At 39.6% G+C, this 21,370-nt stretch overlaps 1 protein-coding gene across 1 annotated transcript in view; it reads left to right on the top strand.

Annotated features, from left to right (window-relative positions):
* Positions 1 to 21,370, top strand: part of M1AP (meiosis 1 associated protein) — a 75,242-nt gene that overhangs the window by 22,784 nt on the left and 31,088 nt on the right. Inside the window, exons 2-3 of the mRNA XM_069581931.1 lie at positions 1,463 to 1,648; positions 2,512 to 2,680. Of these exons, the coding sequence (XP_069438032.1) occupies positions 1,463 to 1,648; positions 2,512 to 2,680 (355 nt within the window). The remainder of the gene's footprint in view (positions 1 to 1,462; positions 1,649 to 2,511; positions 2,681 to 21,370) is intronic.

Below are 21,370 nucleotides of genomic sequence, written 5' to 3'. Positions count from 1 at the left end.
AGAGTGAAAAAGTTGGCTTAAAGCTCAACATTCAGAAAACGAAGATCATGGCATCTGGTCCCATCACTTCATGGCAAATAGATGGAGAAACAGTGGAAACAGTGGAAACAGTGTCAGACTTTATTTTGGGGGGCTCCAAAATCACTGCAGATTGTGACTGCAGCCATGAAATTAAAAGACGCTTACTCTTTGGAAGAAAAATTATGACCAACCTAGCTGCTGCTGCTGCTTCTAAGTCGCTTCAGTTGTGTCTAACTCTGTGCAACCCCATAGACAGCAGCCCACCAGGCTCCGCCATCCTTGGGATTCTCCAGGCAAGAACACTGGAGTGGGTTGCCATTTCCTTCTCCAACGCATGAAAGTGAAAAGTGAAAGTGAAGTCGTTCAGTCATGTCTGACTTGTCAAGACCCCATGGACTGCAGCCTACCAGGCTCCTCCATCCATGGGATTTTCCAGGCAAGAATGCTGGAGTGGGTTGCCATTGCCTTCTCTGGACCAACCTAGACAACATATTAAAAAGCAGAGACATTATTTTACCAACAAAGGTTCATCTAGTTAAGGCTATGGTTTTTCCAGTAGTCAAGTATGGATGTGAGAGTTGGACTATAAAGAAATCTGAGCGCCGAAGAATTGATGCTTTTGAATTGTGTTTGGAGAAGACTCTTGAAAGTCCCTTGGACTGCAAGGAGACCCAACCAGTCCATCCTAAAGGAGATCAGTCCTGAATATTCTTTGGAAGGACTGATGTTGAAGCTGAAACTCCAATACTCTGGCCGCCTGACACGAAGAGCTGACTCACTAGAAAAGACCCTGATGCTGGGAAAGATTGAAGGCAGAAGGAGAAGGGGATGACAGAGGATGAGATGGTTGGATAGCATCACCGACTCAATGGACATGAGTTGGAGTAAACTCCAGGAGTTGGTGATGAACAGGAAGCCTGGTGTGCTGCAATTCATGGGGTCGCAAAGAGTCAGACACAACTGAGCAACTGAACTGTCAGTTTTAAATGATCAACCACATCAAAATCCTCATTTCTGGTAAAATGTCACTCTTGAATAGAGTGCCTCCCAGTTCCTAGACTGACTGAGAAATGAAGAGTGACACATTTTGAGAGTGACACTGCTAGGCCTCCAATTTGCAATAAAACTGAGCAATCACAACTGAACCTTCCTTTGGGTGAGTGAATGAATTAAAACACATTTTCTGTTTCTAGTAACTCCACATAATCAATGCCTTTTGGCTGCAAATTTTAGAGAAATATGCAAAATTTTAGGCAAATTTAGGGAAGGTTTTAGTGCAGTGCCTAGAATGGAATACACATTCCATAGATCTTGGTCAAATAAATAGATTTTCAGGAAGGGAAAAGTACTCTTAAGTAATAATTGATAATAAATTAGACTGCCAATTAATCTGTAACCTGGGTCACTAAAGATGTGCACCCTTGATTCATTTTCTCTGCAGCAAGTGAAAGGGAACTTTGCTAGGCTGCAGGCCTGCATCTCAGAACTCCGCATACTGCAAAGAGAAGGTTGTTTCAGACCACAAGGCACTTCTCTGCAGTTGGCAATAGAGGATGGGCTCCAGCAGTTCAAACAGTACAGCAGACACATGAGCACAGGTGCAGCTCTGACCTACAGTTCCCTGGAGGTAAGAGATGCTGGCCTTAGGACACTAAGCTTTCTTCCCATTTAAGTCCATCTAAATCCTTCACTATTTGCCATCCTTCTATTGTTCTCTGTTTCATTCACTTGAAGGTCATCACTAGGTACTCCATTGGGTGTGTGAATGAGTTAAAATACATTCAGTCTCTGTAACATCAGGCATCAAACAAATGAGTTTAAAAATAATTATGCTCTAAATGTCTAAGTACAAAAGAAAACTGCATATATTTAATACTTGCCTTCCAGAGTTTAATGTTCAGCCTGGATTCAGATTGAGCAAGGAGAGACATCCAATGGAAGTACCACTGAGAAAAGAGCATATAAGCTCTCTGATATTTAGTACACATCTAACAAGTGGAATTTAAGGATTCTGTTTCCTTTGTTTCTTCATGAAATCAAAGCATTTTGAGCAAGAGGGATACTGCCTGTGATTCAAGCAATCTTAAAAGCTGAAACACAGCGGGGGACTTCCCTGGCAGTCCTGTTGTTGAGACTCCGTGCTCCCAATGCAGGTGGTGTGGATTTAGTCCCCGGCTGGGGAATTAATATGCTACATGCTGTGGCATGGCCAGAAAAAAAAGCTGAAACAAGGATGGCTTCTCACTAGTCCCTTTCTGGGATAGATTCAGTTTGTTTGGAAGGCTGCTGTGATGATCTATCCCACCAGACCTCTCCCACCAGAATCTGTCAAATAAAACTTGATTTGCAAGTTACAATTAAATCCTCTTCTTTGCCCTAAGACACTACTACCAATTTCTTCGATGTTTATCCTCTAGATCTAACCTGTTAACATTCTTCACTCTGTACATCAGTGAAAGAGGGCACAATGATTCTTTGATTTATTTCCAGATTACCGTTCTGACTTCACAGCCTGGAAAAGAGGTGGTCAAACAGTTGGAGGAAGGATTGAAAGATACAGACCTAGTCAGGATCAGGAAGCTTCAGGTGGTTGAGATCACAAAGGGAGTCCTAGAATGTATTAACTCAGCATCCCCTGTTGAAGAGCCCAGCAATGAGGGTAAGGGTGTATTATTTTCCATGGTCTTTTTATATTCTTAAGTGAAATAAAGCCAACAGATTTCACTGTGGTCCAGAAAAGTGTTTCTAGGTGGTAGAGTTTAATTTTTAATCTTATTTTTGATTTTAGAAGCAATATATATTAATGTAAAATCTGAAATATTATAGGTAAAGAAAGTTTAAAATTCCTTCCTCCTCAAGAGATTGGGGTATCCTTTGTAATGTTCTAATGCCATTGCCTTCTCCAAATAAATAGATAGATAGATAGAAATATAAGACACACATACAAAGTCAATAGCATTTCTATAATTAGAAAAAAACTCTTAGAAACTTCCATTTTTGAAGAAATACCTTTTATGATAATAAAAGAATATTTAGAAATAAAGTTTAAAAGATTTAAACTATTAATTTTATTCTATGTTTATTCTATGAAATAAACATAAATAACATAAATAAACATAAGTAAAATAACATAAATAAACGTAAAATATGATTTATTCTATGAAAAGATTCATAGAATAGTTATTGGGGAAAGTTGAAAGCTTTACTGATGGCACCTTAAAGAAGATATAACTAAGTGGAGCATGTTAATGGATAGAAACATTCAATATCATAAGGATTCAGTTCTCCCCAAATTGATCTATCAATGCAATTCCAATCAAAATGCTATCAGAATTTTTTGATGTACTTACAAGCTAATCCTAATAAATATATTTAAAAGGTGATAGAATTCCAGTTGAGCTATTTCAGATCCTAAAAGATGCTATGAAAGTGCTGCACTCTCTCTCTAATTAAAATTAAAAGCTTCTGCACAACAAAGGAAACTATAAGCAAGGTGAAAAGACAGCCTTCGGAATGGGAGAAAATAATAGCAAATGAAGCAACAGACAAACAACTAGTCTCAAAAATATACAAGCAACTCCTGCAGCTCAATTCCAGAAAAATAAACGACCCAATCAAAAAATGGCCCAAAGAACTAAATAGACATTTCTCCAAAGAAGACATACAGATGGCTAACAAACACATGAAAAGATGCTCAACATCACTCATTATCAGAGAAATGCAAATCAAAACCACAATGAGGTACCATTTCACACCAGTCAGAATGGCTGCAATCCAAAAGTCTACAAGCAATAAATGCTGGAGAGGGTGTGGAGATAAGGGAACCCTCTTACACTGTTGGTGGGAATGCAAACTAGTATAGCCACTAAGGAGATTCCTTAAAAACCTGGAAATAGAACTGCCTTATGACCCAACAATCCCACTGCTGGGCATACACACCGAGGAAACCAGAATTGAAAGAGACACGTGTACCCCAATGTTCATCACAGCACTGTTTATAATAGCCAGGACATGGAAGCAACCTAGATGTCCATCAGCAGATGAATGGATAAGAAAGCTGTGGTACATATACACAATGGAGTATTACCCAGCCATTAAAAAGAGTACATTTGAATCAGTTCTAATGATGTGGATGAAACTGGAACCGATTATACAGAGTGAAGTAAATCAGAAAGAAAAACACCAATACAGTATGCTGCTGCTGCTGCTAAGTCGCTTCAGTCGTGTCTGACTCTGTGCGACCCCATAGATGGCAGCCCACCAAGCTCCCCCGTCCCTGGGATTCTCCAGGCAAGAACACTGGAGTGGGTTGCCATTTCCTTCTCCAATGCATGGAAGTGAAAAGTGAAAGTGAAGTCGCTCAGTCATGTCCGACTCTTAGCGACCCCATGGACTGCAGCCCACCAGGCTCCTCCGTCCATGGGATTTTCCAGGCAAGAGTACTGGAGTGGGGTGTCATTGCCTTCTCTGCCAATACAGTATACTAACACATATATATGGAATTTAGAAAGATAGTAACGATAACCCTGTATGCGAGACCGCAAAAGAGACACAGATGTATAGAATAGTCTTTTGGACTCTGTGGGAGAGGGAGAGGGTGGGATGATTTGGGAGAATGGCATTGAAACATGTATAATATCATATAAGAAACAAATCGCCAGTCTAGGTTTGATGCAGGATACAGGATGCTTGCGGCTGGTGCATTGGAATGACCCAGAGAGATGGTATGGGGAGGGAGGCGGGAGGGGGGTTCAGGATTGGGAACACGTGTACGCCTGTGGCGCATTCATGTTGATGTATGGCAAAACCAATACAGTATTGTAAAGTAAAATAGAGTAAAAAAAAAAGAAAGAAAGAAAGTGCTGCACTCAATATGTCAGCAAATTTGGAAAACTCAGCAGTGGCCACAGGACTGGAAAAGGTCAGTCTTCATTCCAATCCCAAAGAAAGGCAATACCAAAGAATACTCAAACTACAGCACAATTCCACTCATCTCACACACTAGTAAAGTAATGCTCAAAATTCTCCAAGCCAGGCTTCAGCAATACGTGAACCGTGAACTTCCAGATGTTCAAGCTGGTTTTAGAAAAGGCAGAGGAACCAGAGATCAAATTGCCAACATCCGCTGGATCATCAAAAAAGCAAGAGAGTTCCAGAAAAACATCGATTTCTGCTTTCTTGACTATGCCAAAGCCTTTGACTGTGTGGATCACGATAAACTGTGGAAAGTTCTGAAAGAGATGGGAGTAGCAGACCACCTGACTTGCCTCTTGAGAAATCTGTATGCAGGTCAGGAAGCAACAGTTAGAACCAGACACAGAACAACACACTGGTTCCAAATAGGAAAAAGAGTACATCAAGGCTGTATATTGTCACCCTGCTTATTTAACTTATATGCAGAGTACATCTTGGGAAATGCTGGGCTGGAAGAAGCACAAGCTGGAGTCAAGATTGCCGGGAGAAATATCAGTAGCCTCCAATAGGCAGATGACACCACCCTTATGGCAGAAAGTGAATAAGAACTAAAGAGCCTCTTGATGAAAGTGAAAAAGGAGAGTGAAAAAGTTGGCTTAAAACTCAACATTCAGAAAACAAAGATCACGGCATTTGGTCCCATCACTTCATGGCAAATAGTTGGGGAAACAGTGGAAACAGTGGCTGACTTAATTTTTTGGGCTCCAGAATCACTGCAGATGGTGATGGCAGCCCTGAAATTAAAAGACACTTACTCTTTGGAAAAAAAGTTATGACCAACCTAGATAGCATATTCAAAAGCAGAGACATTACTTTGTCAACAAAGGTCTGTCTAGTCAAGGCTATGGTTTTTCCAGTGGTCATGTATGAATGTGAGAGTTGGGCTATAAAGAAAGTCGAGCACCAAAGAATTGATGCTTTTGAACTGTGGTATTGGAGAAGACTCCTGAGAGTCCCTTGGACTGCAGGGAAATCCAACCAGTCCATCTTAAAGGAGATCAGTCCTGGGTGTTCATTGGAAGAACTGATGTTGAAGCTGAAACTCCAATACTTTGGCCACCTGATGCGAAGAGCTGACTCATTTGAAAAGACCCTGATGCTGGGAAAGATTGAGGGCAGAAGGAGAAGGGGACGACATAGAATGAGATGGTTGGATGGCATCACTGACTCAATGAACATGGGTTTGAGTAAACTCCGGGAATTGGTGATGGACAGGGAGACCTGGCGTCCTGCAGTTCATAGGATCACAAAGAGTCAGACACAACTGAGCAACTAAACTGAACTGAAGATATATACTAAAGCTAAAGGTTTCCCTTGCCTGATATTAAGATAATTATTAATATAAGGCTGTTCAAATTAAGATAGTGTTGTATTTCTACAGGGAAGGACAAATGTCCAGTTTAAAATAGATGAGAGAACCCAGAAACAGACAGCCACATTGTATGAAAACTTAATATGTGGCTAAGTTGACATGACAAAGCAATGGGAAAGAATGGATCTAATCATTAAATCATACTGGAACTATAAGTATTCCATATGGGAAAAAATGAAATTTGATCCCTGCTACTGCTGCTGCAGCTAAGTTGCTTCAGTCGTGTCTGACTCTGTGCGACCCCACAGACAGCAGCCCACCAGGCTCCCCCATCCCTGGGATGCTCCAGGCAAGAAGACTGGAGTGGGTTGCCATTTCCTTCTCCAAGGTATGAAAGTGAAAAGTGAAAGTGAAGTCACTCAGTCGTGTCCAACTCTTCGCAACCCCATGGACTGCAACCTACCAGGCTCCATTTACAATACTATATTTTAAATAGATTAAAGACTTAAATATGAAAGTTAAAACTTTAAAAATTTGCAGGGAAACACAGGAGAAAATTTTATCACCAAAGTTAGGGAGGAGGAAGAGTAAATTTGCTAACCATAAAGTAAAAGATTGATATTTTATGGTATTTGATTACTTCAAAATTAAGAATTTCTATTCATCAGAAATACCATAAAGAAAATAATGACACGTCATAACTATATTTACAACTCATATGACCAATAATGAGTTGGTGTCCAGAATACGGAATGCCTGAAACTTGATTTTTAAAAAAAGACCATCTAATTTTTAAATAAACAAAAAGTCTGAACAGGTATGTCACAGAAGAGGAAATCTCATGAAAAATTCTCACCATCATTAATAACCAGGAAAACACGAATTAAAACAATGATATCCCATCTTATACCCACTAGTTTACAAAAAATTAAGAAGTCTCACAAGAGTGTTAGCAATAGCAGAGCATGGAAACTTATATACTGATAGGAAGAATGTAATTGTTTCACAAATTATCATTTTGTTATAAAGTAACATTCATAATACCCTACAACCTAGCAGTTCCATCCCTAGGAGAATGTCTCCAGAAAACCTTTTATAAATGTGCACTTGAGGACATGTACAGGAACATGAATATTGACATTATTTAAAAAGCCAAAAACTAGAGTACTCAAATGTCCATTGAATGACTCATGAATAAATGTGTGTGCATGCTCAGTTGCTCAGTGATGTCTGACTCTTTGCAACTCCATGGACTGTAGCCTGCCAGGCTCTCTGTCCATGGGATTTTCCAGGCAAGAATACTAGAGTGGGTTGCCATTCCCTTCTCTAGGGTATCTTCTCGATCAAGGGATCAAACCTATGCCTCCTGCGTTGGCAGGCAGATTCTTTTACCATTACAACGTATATTCACAAAGTAGAATATCATACAGTTATGGAAATGAATGACCCACAGCTACCTACAACAATGGTGACAACTCTTTTCAATACTGAGGGAAAAAGCAGATAACCAAGAATGTAGACAATAAGATACCTCTTTATAAAGCTCAAGCAAAACTAAAATAATAAAGTATTTAATAAAACTAGCTTTAAAAGGAAAGATAAGATTTTTTAAAATCCAGCGTAGCAGTGTTTCCCTTAGAGAAGATCAGAGCAAAGCATATAGATACTTGACTGGCATTGTTGATCTACATCTTAAGTTAAAGGCTTTATGAGTGTTCATTTTGCTGTTATGCTTCATAGCTTAAATATGTGTTGCCTATATTCATTTGCATGTAATAAAATTTTTATAATAAGTTTCCAAAGAATGACTAAGTAATCAGTACAATAAAACTAAAACAGGCACTGTGATCAATGCATTTTGGCATCCAGAGGGTGTCATCCACGTTAGCAGCAGTCTGCATTCATTGGGTATGTAAGTCTTTCAGCCAGTTACAAATCATTTTAATGCTGCTGTCAGCCGGCCTCCATTTCTCAGCCTTGGTACCACAAGAATATCAGGTTTCTTTTCTAAGTGCTCACAAACCATCTGTTTAGTAGTTCCTCCTAGTCTTTGCCAGGGATCGATGTCAAGCTATTTTATCCATATGTGTTCTCAGGAAACACCAAATGTTAACAGCCCAAACATACAAGATAAAGATTCATTGCTTCCTAAAGGATTCCAGAAAAAAAAAAAAAACTTTTCTATGATTCATGCTTCAGTACAGTTGTCAGAATTCTACTTACTGATTTTTTTCTCTTTTCAGTATCCTTAAAAATACATTGGAAAATGCAGCTATCCATTGAATTTGTCTTTGAAAATTATATTGAAGTCATTTCTCTGTGGCATTAAGACTAAATTAGAACCACTGTTCTTTTACTACCTAAAGATTTTTTAACAGAGACATTTATTAACAGGAGGCATGGCCTCGGAAAAATGGCACCGCTTCTGTTCTTAACAATTGAATTTTTTTAGAGTTCAGTAGAAAACCTAAAGTTATTTGAAAATTAGGTCTTTTAATTTTTTCCTTACCTCTTTTGAAGAATAATTTGCATACTAACAGTTTCATTCCCGCTTCTCCAGTAGTTCAAATGGTAAAGAATCCACCTGCAATGCAGGAGACTCTGGTTCAATTCTTGAGTTGGGACAATCCCCTGGAGAAGGGATAGACTATCCACTTCAGTATTCATGGACTTCCCTGGTAGCTCAGATGTAAAGAATCAGCCTGCAATGCAGGAAACCTGGGTTCGATCCCTGCATTGAGAAGATCCCCTGGAGGAGGGTGTGGCAACCCACTACAGTATTCTCACCTGGAGAATCCTCATGGACAGAGGAGCCTGGCAGGCTACATTCCATGGGGTGGCAAAGAGTTGGATATGACTGAGTGACTAAGAACAGCACAAATTTCACCCAAACTGTACAAGCCAATGAGTTTTGACATTTGTGTATGTCCAGAAACCATCACCACAATCAAGATACCGAACACTTCCATCAACCCCAAAAGATTCTTCTTGCCCCTTTACACTCCATCCCTCACGTGTACCGCTGATCTGGTTTTTGTCTGTAGATTAGTTTGTATTTTATATAAATAGGATCGTATAAATGGTATACAATCTTTTGTCTGACTTTTTCATTAGATTTTGAGATTCATTTATGTTGTTTATATCAACAAGTAGTTATTAGTTTCTTTTTATCTCTAAGTAGCATTATATTATATGATTATGCCACATGTTGTTTAACCATTTTCCTGTTAATAGATGTCCAGTTGTTTCTAGTTTTTGACTGTAGTTACTAAAGTTTCTACAAATATCTGTACACATATCTTTGTATGGGCATATGTTTTTATTTTTCATAAGTCTTACCATATTTATGGTTAATCTTTTTCCATCCACTTACTTTTAACACATTTGTGTCTCTATACTTAAAGTGTATCTTTTATAGACAGAATATAATTGGGTCTTACTTTTTACCTATTATGCTATTCTCTGCTTTTTTTTTTTTTTTGGAGTGTATACTCCATTAACATTTACTGTAAATATTGACATTGTTGGATTTAGGTCTGTCTGTCATTTTATTTTTTGTTTGTCCTCTCTGGTTTTTGTTCATCTTTTCCCTATTCTCCTGCTTTCCTTGGGATTATCAAACATATTCAGAATTCAATCTTATCTATTATAATTTAGCTATATTTCCTTGCATTATTTTTAGTGGCTTCTATAGGGATTACATTATACATTCTTAACTTTTGAAAGTCTACTTAGAGTCAATATAGTATACTTCACATAAAACATAGAAACCTCAAGATTACAGTACTTCACATAAAACCGAAAACTTGTGGGGATTAAAATATATTTTAACTTGTTTATAGCCTACTTAGAATTAATACAGTACTATGTCATGGATATTAAACAAACTTTGCAACTATGTGGGTCCATTTATCCCCCTGCATACACACACATATACACACTGTCTTTTTGTCATAGTTGTCACGTGTGTTAAATCTACATTATAAACTTCACAAGGCAATATTATAAGTTTTTGCTTTAAACAACCATGTGTATATTATAGAAACTGAGAGAAAAGTAGTTTTTATATTTACTGTTTCCAGTGTTCTTCACTTATTCCTAAAGATCCAGCTTTCCCTTAGGTATCATTTCCTTCAGGTCAAAGAACTTTAATATTTCCTGTAGCTTTTTTCTGGTCATGACAGCTGCTCTTAGCTGTTATCTGAAAATGTAAATTTCACTTTCATTCTTGAAGCATGTTTTTATTATACATAGACTTAAGGGTTGACAGGATTCTTTTTTCTTTCAGCACATTAAAGATATTGCTCCATTGTCTTCCTGCTTTCCAGCGTTGCTCAATAAAAGTCACAGTCCTTAAATCACCTTCCCCTTTATGTAAGGATCGAGTCTCTGGATGCTTTCAAGAATTTTCTCTTCATGTGTGTTTTTAAGCAGTTTTATAATGATGTGACTGGGCACAGATTTCTTGTTTGGGTTAACTGAGCTTCTTTAATCTGTAAATGTATATCCTTAACCCAATTTGAGAAATTTGTAACATTGTTTCTTCACATTTTTCTTTTCTGTCTCATCCCCTCTCCTCACTCCTCTAGTACTCCAATCACCCACGTTAAACCTTTTAAAATTGTTCCACAGTTCCCTAAGGCTCTGTGGTTTTCTGCTTGTTTGTTTCATTTTGTCCAAACTCTTTTCTTTGTCTTCTTCAGATCAGATGATCTCTGTTGATCTATCTTTAAATTCACTGATTCTCATCTCTCATCTCCGTTCTGCCATTAGGCTCGTGTGGGAAGTTTTCATTTCAGATAGTAAACTTTTCAGTTCTAAAATTTCCATTTGGTACTTTTTCATATTTTCTACTTCTCCATTGATATTTCCTATCTTTTCATTCATATTGAACATATTTTCCATTCCTTAGGACCATAATTTTAATTATGCTGCTTTAAAGTCCTCGTCTGATAACTCTAACATCTTTGTCATCTTGAGTTTGCATCTGTTGACTCTATTTTCCTCTGAAATTGGGTCACATTTTCTGATTCTTTGTATGCCAAAAATATTTGGATTGTATTTTCTGTATGTTGTATAGACTCTGGAATCTATTATATTACTCTGAAAAGTGTTTGTTTTAGCAAACAGTTAACTTTGTTAGACTCAAACTGCAACATTTCATGACCTGCAGTAGGCCTCTCACTCAAATCTCAGTTTCATTCTTTAAGCTTAAACTAGGAACCGCTTTCAGTTTGTCCCACCTGGGGTCAGCTAGGTATCTGGACTCTCTGACCCTGGCTTTCTCCCTCTGTGGATTTCTTCCTCACTCACCAGAAGCTCTGGTTGTGCCAGACTGCTTCCCCTGGTAACGCTAGTGAAAGACAGAGGCCTTTGTACTGAAGCTTTAGTTGACCCCACACTGCTGTGATGGAGGCTACCTATAAGACGAAGGTACAAAAAAAATGGGAAACTCATTCCTTGCTGATCACTTACTTTAAGTTTCAACTCTTCTCACAAATCTATCTTTGTTCAGTCTCAAGAGACCTCAGGTAGTTATTTTGTTTTGTCTTTTAATATTATCCAGAGTTTAAAGCTGTTATTGACAGGAAAATGAGTTTGTCAGGTATTAGACTGGAAGACCCTTATCACTCTCAGCAGTTTGGTTCCTTCTTTTTACCTCCTCTTCCATCTTCTATTTAGATAAATAGAGTCAAGTTCTTCATCATCTCTCTATATATTTAGGAAATTATGACTTAAGTTATTCTGATTAAATTCCAACTCTTCTTTCCTCCTGTTCTTTCCCTCTCATCCACTGACACTCAGAAATAAACACACCCCTGCTTTACTTGGCAAATGACTTGATTGCTCCCATTCAATCGTAGTACAATCTGGCCACTTCTCTATCTGAAATCATACCTATCATATACCCAACACTAGAGCATAGTTAGCACAGTACAAAGATTGATTCCCCAAAGGGACTTTCAATAAAACTGAAAACCATTCCAATGGATAAAAAAAAAAAGATTGATTGCAGTCAAAAATAGACACAAGTACATATATAAATTTAGTATAGGATGAAGATGACAAATCATTAGAGCACAGATGGTTCAAAACTGGTCTGGGACAAGTGGTTAGCTATCTAGAAAATACTCCATATGGACCAGAGACATTAATGCTAAGAATGATATTTTTAAAGTAGCTAAAGAAAACCCTGGTGAATTTCTTTATAGTCACAGCATAGGGAAAGATTTTCTACCTATGACTCAAAATCCAGGTACAATAATTTATTTAGCTACATAAAAATTCAGTATGTAAAAATTAAAATCTTCGGCATGGCAAAGATCACCATAAACAAAATCGAAAAGACAACTGGGACTTTCCTGGTGGTGTAATGGGTAAGAATCCGCTTGCCAATGTAGGGGACATGGGTTCAGTCCCTGGTCTAGGAAGATTCCACATGCCTTGGAGCAGCTCAGCCTGTGCGCCACAACTTCTAAGCTCACGCTCTAGAGCCCAAAAGCCACAACTACTGAGCCCTTGAGATACAACTACTGAAACCTATGCGCCATAGACCCTGTGCTCCACAACAAAGAGTAACCCCTACTCCATACAGCTAGGGAAAGCCAGCAAAAAGCGACAGAGACCCAGTGCAGCCAAAAATGAAAAATTAATTAATTAATTACTTTAAAAAGACAACTGAAAAACTAGGAGAAAGTATTTGTAATTTATATCTTGAGGGAGAAAGGACAAATATCTCTAATATATAAAGAATATTTAAAAATCAAGTGGGGGGGAACCAAAAACTCTATAGAAAAATGAACAAAAGACATATACAGATAATTTTTTAATTAATAAAAAAATTTTGATGATCCTTAAACACATAAAAATATGCTCAACTTCGATCATAATTAGAGAAATAAAAACTAAGACTATACCATTTCCCACCTTTAAATGGACAAAAGTTAAAAAGTATGACAACAACAACAACAAAAAAAGTGTGACAACACATTCTGTTGGTGACGCCACATTTCCATTCAGTGCTGGTAGACTATATAACGGTACAACCCATTGGAAAAAACTCTGATGCTGGGAAGGATTTAGGGCAGGAGGAGAAGGGGGCAACAGAGGATGAGATGGTTGGATGGCATCATTGACTCAGTGGACATTAATTTGAGCAAACTCTGGGAGATAGTGAAGGACAGGGAAGCCTGGCATGCTGCAGTCCATGGGGTCACAAAGAGCTGGACACACATGACTTAGCAACTGAACAATAATTAGCAGTATCTAACAAAACTACTTAGGCGTTTGGGGTTTTTTTTTTAGGCATTTACTTTTGACTCACCACTCTCACTTCTAAGAATCTAATACCCTGAAGATACACCTCTAATAATGTAAAAATTCATACATATATAGAGGATTACAAAACTGTTATCTAGATTTTCATTGCTGTTGTTTAGGATATGTTTTAGGACTTTCTTTAGTTTCTGTCCCTTTTTTAAAAACATTTTCTTACTCTACCTAAATCCCCAGTAAGTCTTACAGTGTTTCTTGGTTCCTCCAACTTTTACTTTCACCTCAGAGTAGATCCTTCTCTTAGCTCGCTTGGGCATTAAGAAGGCAAAACTCCTTGGTCTGAGTTCTCAGGGCCATACCATTTCCTTCTCCAGGGGACCTTCCCAACCCAGGGATCGATCCCGTGTCTATTGCATTGGCATCAGGGCCACACCAATAGATTTAATGCCGTCCTAATAGGAACAAAGCTAGTGGAGGTGATGGAATTCCAGTTGAGCTGTTTCAAATCCTGAAAGATGATGCTGTGAAAGTGCTACACTCAATATGCCAGCAAATTTGGAAAACTCAGCAGTGGCCACAGGACAGGAAAAGGTCAGTTTTCATTCCAATTCCAAAGAAAGGCAATGCCAAAGAATGCTCAAACTACCACACAATTTCACTCATCTCACATGCTAGTAAGGTAATGCTCAAAATTCTCCAAGCCAGACTTCAGCAATATGTGAACTGTGAACTTCCTGATGTTCAAGCTGGTTTTAGAAAAGACAGAGGAACCAGAGATCAAATTGCCAACATCCGCTGGATCATCAAAAAAGCAAGAGAGTTCCAGAAAAACATCTATTTCTGCTTTATTGACTATGCCAAAGCTTTTGACTGTGTGGATCACAATAAACTGTGGAAAATTCTGCAAGAGATGGGAATACCAGACCACCTCACCTGCCTCTTGAGAAATCTGTATGCAGGTCAGGAAGCAACAGTTAGAACTGGACATGGAACAACAGACTGGTTCCAAATAGGAAAAAGAGTACGTCAAGGCTGTATATTGTCACCCTGCTTATTTAACTTATATGCAGAGTACATCATGAGAAATGCTGGACTGGAAGAAACACAAGCTGGAATCAAGATTGCCGGGAGAAATATCAATAACCTCAGATATGCAGATGACCCCACCCATATGGCAAAAAGTGAAGAGGAACTAAAAAGCCTCTTGATGAAAGTGAAAGAGGAGAGTGAAAAAGTTGGCTTAAAACTCAACATTCAGAAAACGAAGATCATGGCATCTGGTCCCATCACTTCATGGGAAATAGATGGGGAAACAGTGGAAACAGTGTCAGACTTTATTTTGGGGGGCTCCAAAATCACTGCAGATGGTGATTGCAGCCATGAAATGAAAAGACGCTTACTCCTTGGAAGAAAAGTTATGACCAACCTAGATAGCATATTCAAAAGCAGAGACATTACTTTGCCGACTAAGGTCCGTCTAGTCAAGGCTATGGTTTTTCCTGTGGTCATGTATGGATGTGAGAGTTGGACTGTGAAGAAGGCAGAGCACCGAATAATTGATGCTTTTGAAGTGTGGTGTTGGAGAAGACTCTTGAGAGTCCCTTGGACTGCAAAGGGATCCAACCAGTCCATTCTGAAGATCAGCCCTGAGATTTCTTTGGAGGGAATGAAGCTAAAGCTGAAACTCCAATACTGCGGCCACCTCGTGCTAAGACCTGACTCACTGGAAAAGACTCTGATGCTGGGAGGGCTTGGAGGCAGGAGGAGAAGGGGATGACAGAGGATGAGATGGCTGGATGGCATCACCGACTCAATGGATGTGAGTCTGAGTGAACTCCGGGAGTTGGTGATGGACAGGGAGGCCTGGCGTGCTGCAATTCATGGGGTCACAAAGAGTCAGACATGACTGAGCGACTGCACTGAACTGAACCCTAAGCCTAGGTATTATCATCATCCACTTTATAGATGAAGAAATTGAACTTAGAGAGAAGTGTTGACTGGTCTAAGATCATGAGGAAGTTAGGAGCATATTGGCTATGATTATTTGTGCAGTGAAGCATTTTCTGAGCTCCCTGTTGTATTCCAGACCCTGTGCTCATGCTAGGTCTATAGAGGTGGGTAAGGTGCTACACCTGATTTCTATAGGCATACAGATACCCATCCATAACCAGGACCCTCTTTATTGCATCTACAAGATCTCCTCTCTATTTGGGCTGGCCAGGGCAGGGCAAGTCAGGCATCTCAAAGCAGGATTGGATGGGAGTTCCCCGATGTCCAGTGATTAGGACTCTGTGCTTCTACTGCAGGGCGCCCGGGTTTGATCCCTGGTCAGGAACTAGGAAGCCATGTGGCTTGAGGGGGTGGGGGAGGATTGGATGGCAGGGAATATTGTCCACTCCTTGTCACGGGGTGTTGCTCCCACAGCTCCAGATGTGTGAGGATCCCATGCAGTTTCTCCCATTGGGAAGTCCCTACAACCAGTCACAGGCTTCTGCACCCTTAGGAACAAACAGGCCTGAGAAAGCAATTCTGAAAAGATTACTCTCCCAGCCAAAGTATTTGCTCTGGAAACATTTCTTTTTTCTAATTCATGTACTTACTAAGGACTGAAATCTTACATTTGGAATTATATTAGGACATGTCTCAGAGCTAGAGATGCCCATATGTCCCTGTTTTGTCTCTAATAATGTAAATCATCCATTGTGAATCATTAGTATTACATTCTTTAGTTAACAGTCAAGCCTTCTTTTTCTTTTAGCCCACCTTAGGCTGCACCAGCTTGACCTTCCATTGTAAACCTCTCTGGGTAACTGACTAGGGCTGGAAAAGAGGCATGTCCACTACAAGCTGAGGAGTCTCCGCTTGAGTTCTGCTCATGGGACTCCCAGATTCCTCTCTCATTTTTCGACCACTGCCCATTACTACCACAGGACAGGAAAGTATGTGTGGGAAGCCTTGACTGAGACATGGGTATCTCACACAAGCTGACAGTTTGGCACACTTTCAAACAAATATCTTTAGAATACTAATTCAACAATTGTTTAGGAGCCAAGAGCTATAAAGAAGCAAAGGGAAAGGAGTACGGGTTCTCTTCTGCCCCAGTCTTGCACACTTCTCCCCTAAGCAGAGTCAAAGGCTTGCAATAATGGAACCCACCCTTCTTAGAAACAGGTATAGTGACTACCTGTTGTTACATGAGTGTGTTCCTTTGGGGAGATCTCATCCTTCACCTCGGCTGCTTACCTGCCTGTCCTTACTTCCTCCCTTTTTCTGCTTTAGCCTTCTTGCTAGTCCTCCAATATACCAAGGTCATTCTCACTTTAAGACCTTTGACCTTGCTGATTCCTCTGTAAGGAACAGTCTTTCCATAGATGTTTTCATGACTCCCTCCTTCACTTGGTTCAAGTCTCTGCTCAGCTGTTACCTTCTTAGAGCATGCTTCTTCCCTGGCGAACCAAGAGAAAAATTCACAGACACACGCAAATATCCTGATTTATTTTTCTTCAAAGTTACCTATTATTTTCTGTAATTGTTTTCTACTTTGTGTGTTTATTGTCTGTTCTCCCGCTAGAATGGTAAACCATAAAAGCAAAGAATTTGTCTTCTTCATTGTTGACCCCAAGCAGTGCCTAGCTCATGGAAGGTACTAATAATCATTTGAATGACAAATTAAATAAGTGAATGAATGAATGAATGGCAATAGTATTCTCCCTGAGAATAGTTCCAAGAAATAAATGTTCTCTATCTCATTACACTTCTACTGATGTTTTAACCCCTCTTATAGACAGGGATCCTAAGAAAATGATCACCACTTGGTCAGTACTATGCTCACTTCTCTACAGAGGACACACTGCCTTAACTCCCACTACCCCACCACCTCCTTTCAACAGGCTTTCCCTTTCTCCCAGGGTTCAATCATTACCACCACAAATGAGGTTATAAGTTCAGAAAGACAAGCTGGACTGCCCCTAACATTGTAATGTGTTGGAGACTATCCCCTTGCAGTTACTGACTTAAAAACTGTGGTTGAATGAACCTGAACAGTTATTCCTGAGAAAACTCTCTGCTCTGGTTACTTATCCTAGTTGTTAGCATCCTAAAGCCACTCCTGTATTCACAGAGTAGATAGCACTGATTGTAAACTGACCCAGGAAGCTAAGGTACCATGATTACATAGTTTCTGTAGTAGTTCTTGACATTTTGAGGTTCACAGAGCTCTTCTGAGAATCTAATAAAAGCTAAGGACTTAACCATCTCTTCCACCCCACCAAAATACACCTATGCTCTTACAAACTGAGTTGTATTCAATTTCAAGGGTTCCCAGAACCCTTGAAGCCCATCCATGACACCAAAGGACAGGTAACATCATAGTCATTTAGAAAGAAATAGAATTTTCCTATAGGTCAAGACCTTTGTGGGACTGGGGAGGTTGTGCAGGACTGGCCAGGAGCACAATTTTCCTGGGCCTCTTCTTTAGACATTCTATGTCATGAGAGAAATATAACCATTACATATGTATGTACGTGTTAAAGTATTAAATTCTCCCATTTTAAACACATTTCAATTTTGTAACCCTATTTTAGGGTTAACTTCTGAGAAGCATTGCTTTAGGCATTACATTATTACCCTTAGGTTTTTTTCAGTTCAGTTCAGTCACTCAGTCGTGTCCAACTCTTTGCGATCCCATGGACTGCAGCATGCCAGGCCTCCCTGTCCATCACCAACTCCTGGAGTTTACTCAAATTCATGTCCATTGAGTCGGTGATGCCATCCAACCATCTCATCCTCTGTTATCCTCTCTCCTCCCACCTTCAATCTTTCCCAGCTTCAGGGTCTATTCAAATGAGTAGATCAGGTGGCCAAAGTATTGGAGTTTCAGCCTCAGCATCAGTCCTTCCAATGAATATTCAGGACTGATTTCCTTTAGGATGGACTGGTTGGATCTCCTTGCAGTCCAGGGGACTCTCAAGAGTCTTCTCCAACACCACAGTTCAAAAGCATCAATGCTTTGGCACTCATAGGTTTTCTTAGTCTTTCCCATTATTGTGGGTCTTCCAGAAAACCTTAGCTCAGTGAAGGATATCACCGCTTATGGCCACAGGGTGGCAGAGTAAGTCTAAAAACTGAACGAAAATGCTGGCTATGGCTTAACTGCAACAGACCAGGCCTTCCTCTCCTGTCAGGAACACCCAAACAACTCAGGGCCGAGCCTGAGAGCCACACGTTGACTCCAGTAAAGTTTTAGTTCATAACCTCAGTGGGACCGGTCCCACTGACTACCCTGCTCACCAGTCAGTATGAGAGCTGGTTTTCGTCTGAGAAGTCTCCTCCGCATTCCCCAGGTTTAGTACATTTAGTTGTATTTGTAAAGAACACAGTCCCAAGTGTTGATGTTCTTATGCTTGTTGGTGGCAAGGAGAAAGTCACCAAGATAAGCAAGTAGGGGGGAAAATACTTTTTAAAAAGGAAAGTATCTTCTTTTCCTATAAGAGCAACTCATTTTGTTGATGAGAGAAAAGGAAGAAAATTTCATTTGTTAGACCTGCTATATGCCATTCATAGATAATCATCTCATTTCTTATGCCTCCTATAACTATGAAATAGGTTGTGCTTTCCCTACTTTGCTCAAAATAGCATAGCTAACAACTTTCAAGCCACGACTCAAACCCTTGTCTTTCTACTACATTCCACCACCTTTCATTAAACAAATAAGCAAAAGAAAAAAAAAATCAGAAAACCTTTCAGGAGAAACAAGTAACAAGTATAATTAGTATTCCCCAAACTAAGCCCACAGATACTCAGGGGCTACTGATTAAAGTCAGATAGGGAGGATATAATTAAACATGTGCTTGCACGCCAAGTCACTTCAGTTGTGTTCGACTCTGAGATACTATGGACCACAGCCTGCCAGGCTCCTCTGTCCATGGGATTCTCCAGGCAAGAACACTGGCGTGGGTTGCCATTTCCTTCTCCAGAGAATCATCTCAACCCAGGGATCGAACCCACGTCTCTTATGTCTCCTGCATTGGCAGGTGGGTTCTTTACCACTGGAACCACCTTGGAAAGCCCATAATTAAGCATAACTCCCTAGAAAAAGTCAGTCTGAGTTGAATTCTGGAGAAATTGCAGGCCATAGATTTAAAAAGCACTAAGGACGGAAACAGCACGGCAAGGAGACTAATTTAGTTGAAGCAGAAGAGTTACAGGAAAAAGTAATAAGAGCTGAGGAATAGGCATTTGCTGAACTTCAGCTCTATGCAAGCTACTAAGCCAGAGGATGGAGGGGCGGGGGTGTTGATAGGCTCTCAACAGGTAGAAAAAAGAGGAATGTATGATAGGGCTTCCTTGGTGGCTCAGTGGTTAAAAAAAAAGTCTGCCCGCCAACGCAGGAAACATGGGTTCGATCCCTGGGTCGGGAAGATGCCCTGGAGAAGGAAACGGCAACCCACTCCAGTCTTCTTGCCTAGAAAATCCCATGGACAAAGAAGTCTGGTGGGCTCCATAGTCCATAGGGTCACAAAGAGTCAGACATGACTTAGCAACTTGAGCACATGCATATGGGGGTATCTGAGGAGTAATGAGTAGTAGTAACAAATGGTCCAGAATGAGTGAAGAGAATAAAGAAGCTGACAGCAGAAAGGCAGTATGTGCTCTTTAGCAAAGGAAGGATATGGTGAAACTATGTTTTAGAAAAATTAATTGGTAGTAAGAAGTACCAGAGGGAAAAGAATGGAGTTTGATGGGGCAGCTAAGAGGCTACTGCTATAATTCAGGCACAAAGAAATGAATGCCTTGACCAGTGACAGAGAATGTGGAAAAGAAGTTCCCCCTCTAAAGTGTTCTGGTTTCCACATTACTGTTTAGCTTAGATAATACGACTGTTTTTGAGAAGGTCCCCTCAAACCTGAAGCATAGCTCTCTATGCAATTACTAAGAACTGTTTCAAAGGAAGAAGCTCTACTCAGTGGCTCTCTGAAGAATCTATAGGTTAAGTTGAAAAGAACTCTCACACCATATACAAAAATAAGCTCAAAATGGATTAAAATATTAAATGTAAGACCTGAAACCATAAAATCAGAAAACATACACAGTGAACTCTTCAGTATCAATCTTAGCAATATTTGGGGGGATATGTCTACTCAGGCAAGGGAAGCAGAGCAAAAATAAATGGGACTACAGCAAACTGAAAAGGTTTTGCACAGTGAAGGAAACAATTGACAAAATGAAAAGGCAGCCTACTATCTTTTGCAAATGACATATCTCAAAAAAGGATTAATATTCAAAATATACATAGAAACTATACAACTCAACATCAAAAAACAAACAACCCAATCTAAAAATGGGTGAGGAGCCTAAAAAGACATTTTTCCAAAGAAGACATGCTCTGTCAACAGGCACATGAAAAGATGCTCAGCATCACTAATCATCAGAGAAATGCAAATCAACACCACAATCACTTGACACCTGTCAGAATGGCTATTATCAAAAAGACAACAAATAACAAGTGTTGACAAGAATGTGGAGAAAGGGGAACTCTCATGCACTGTTAGTGGAATGCAATATTGGTGCAGCCACTGTGAAGAACAATATGGAGTTTCCTCAAAAAGTTAAAAATAGAACTACCATATGATCCATCAGTTCCACTCCTGGGTGTTTATTTGAAGAAAAAACACTCATTTTAAAAGATACATGCATCCCTATGTTTATTGTAGCATTATGTACAGTAGCCTAGATATGAAAGAAACCTAAGTGCCCATCGATAGATGAATGGATAAAGAAGATGTGGAA

The sequence above is a fragment of the Ovis canadensis genome, chromosome 3, assembly GCF_042477335.2.
Source record: "Ovis canadensis isolate MfBH-ARS-UI-01 breed Bighorn chromosome 3, ARS-UI_OviCan_v2, whole genome shotgun sequence".
In the NCBI taxonomy this organism is placed as follows: Eukaryota; Metazoa; Chordata; class Mammalia; order Artiodactyla; family Bovidae; genus Ovis; species Ovis canadensis.
The sequence above is the reverse complement of the archived record's forward strand: the minus strand, read 5'-3'. Positions and strand labels throughout refer to the sequence as shown.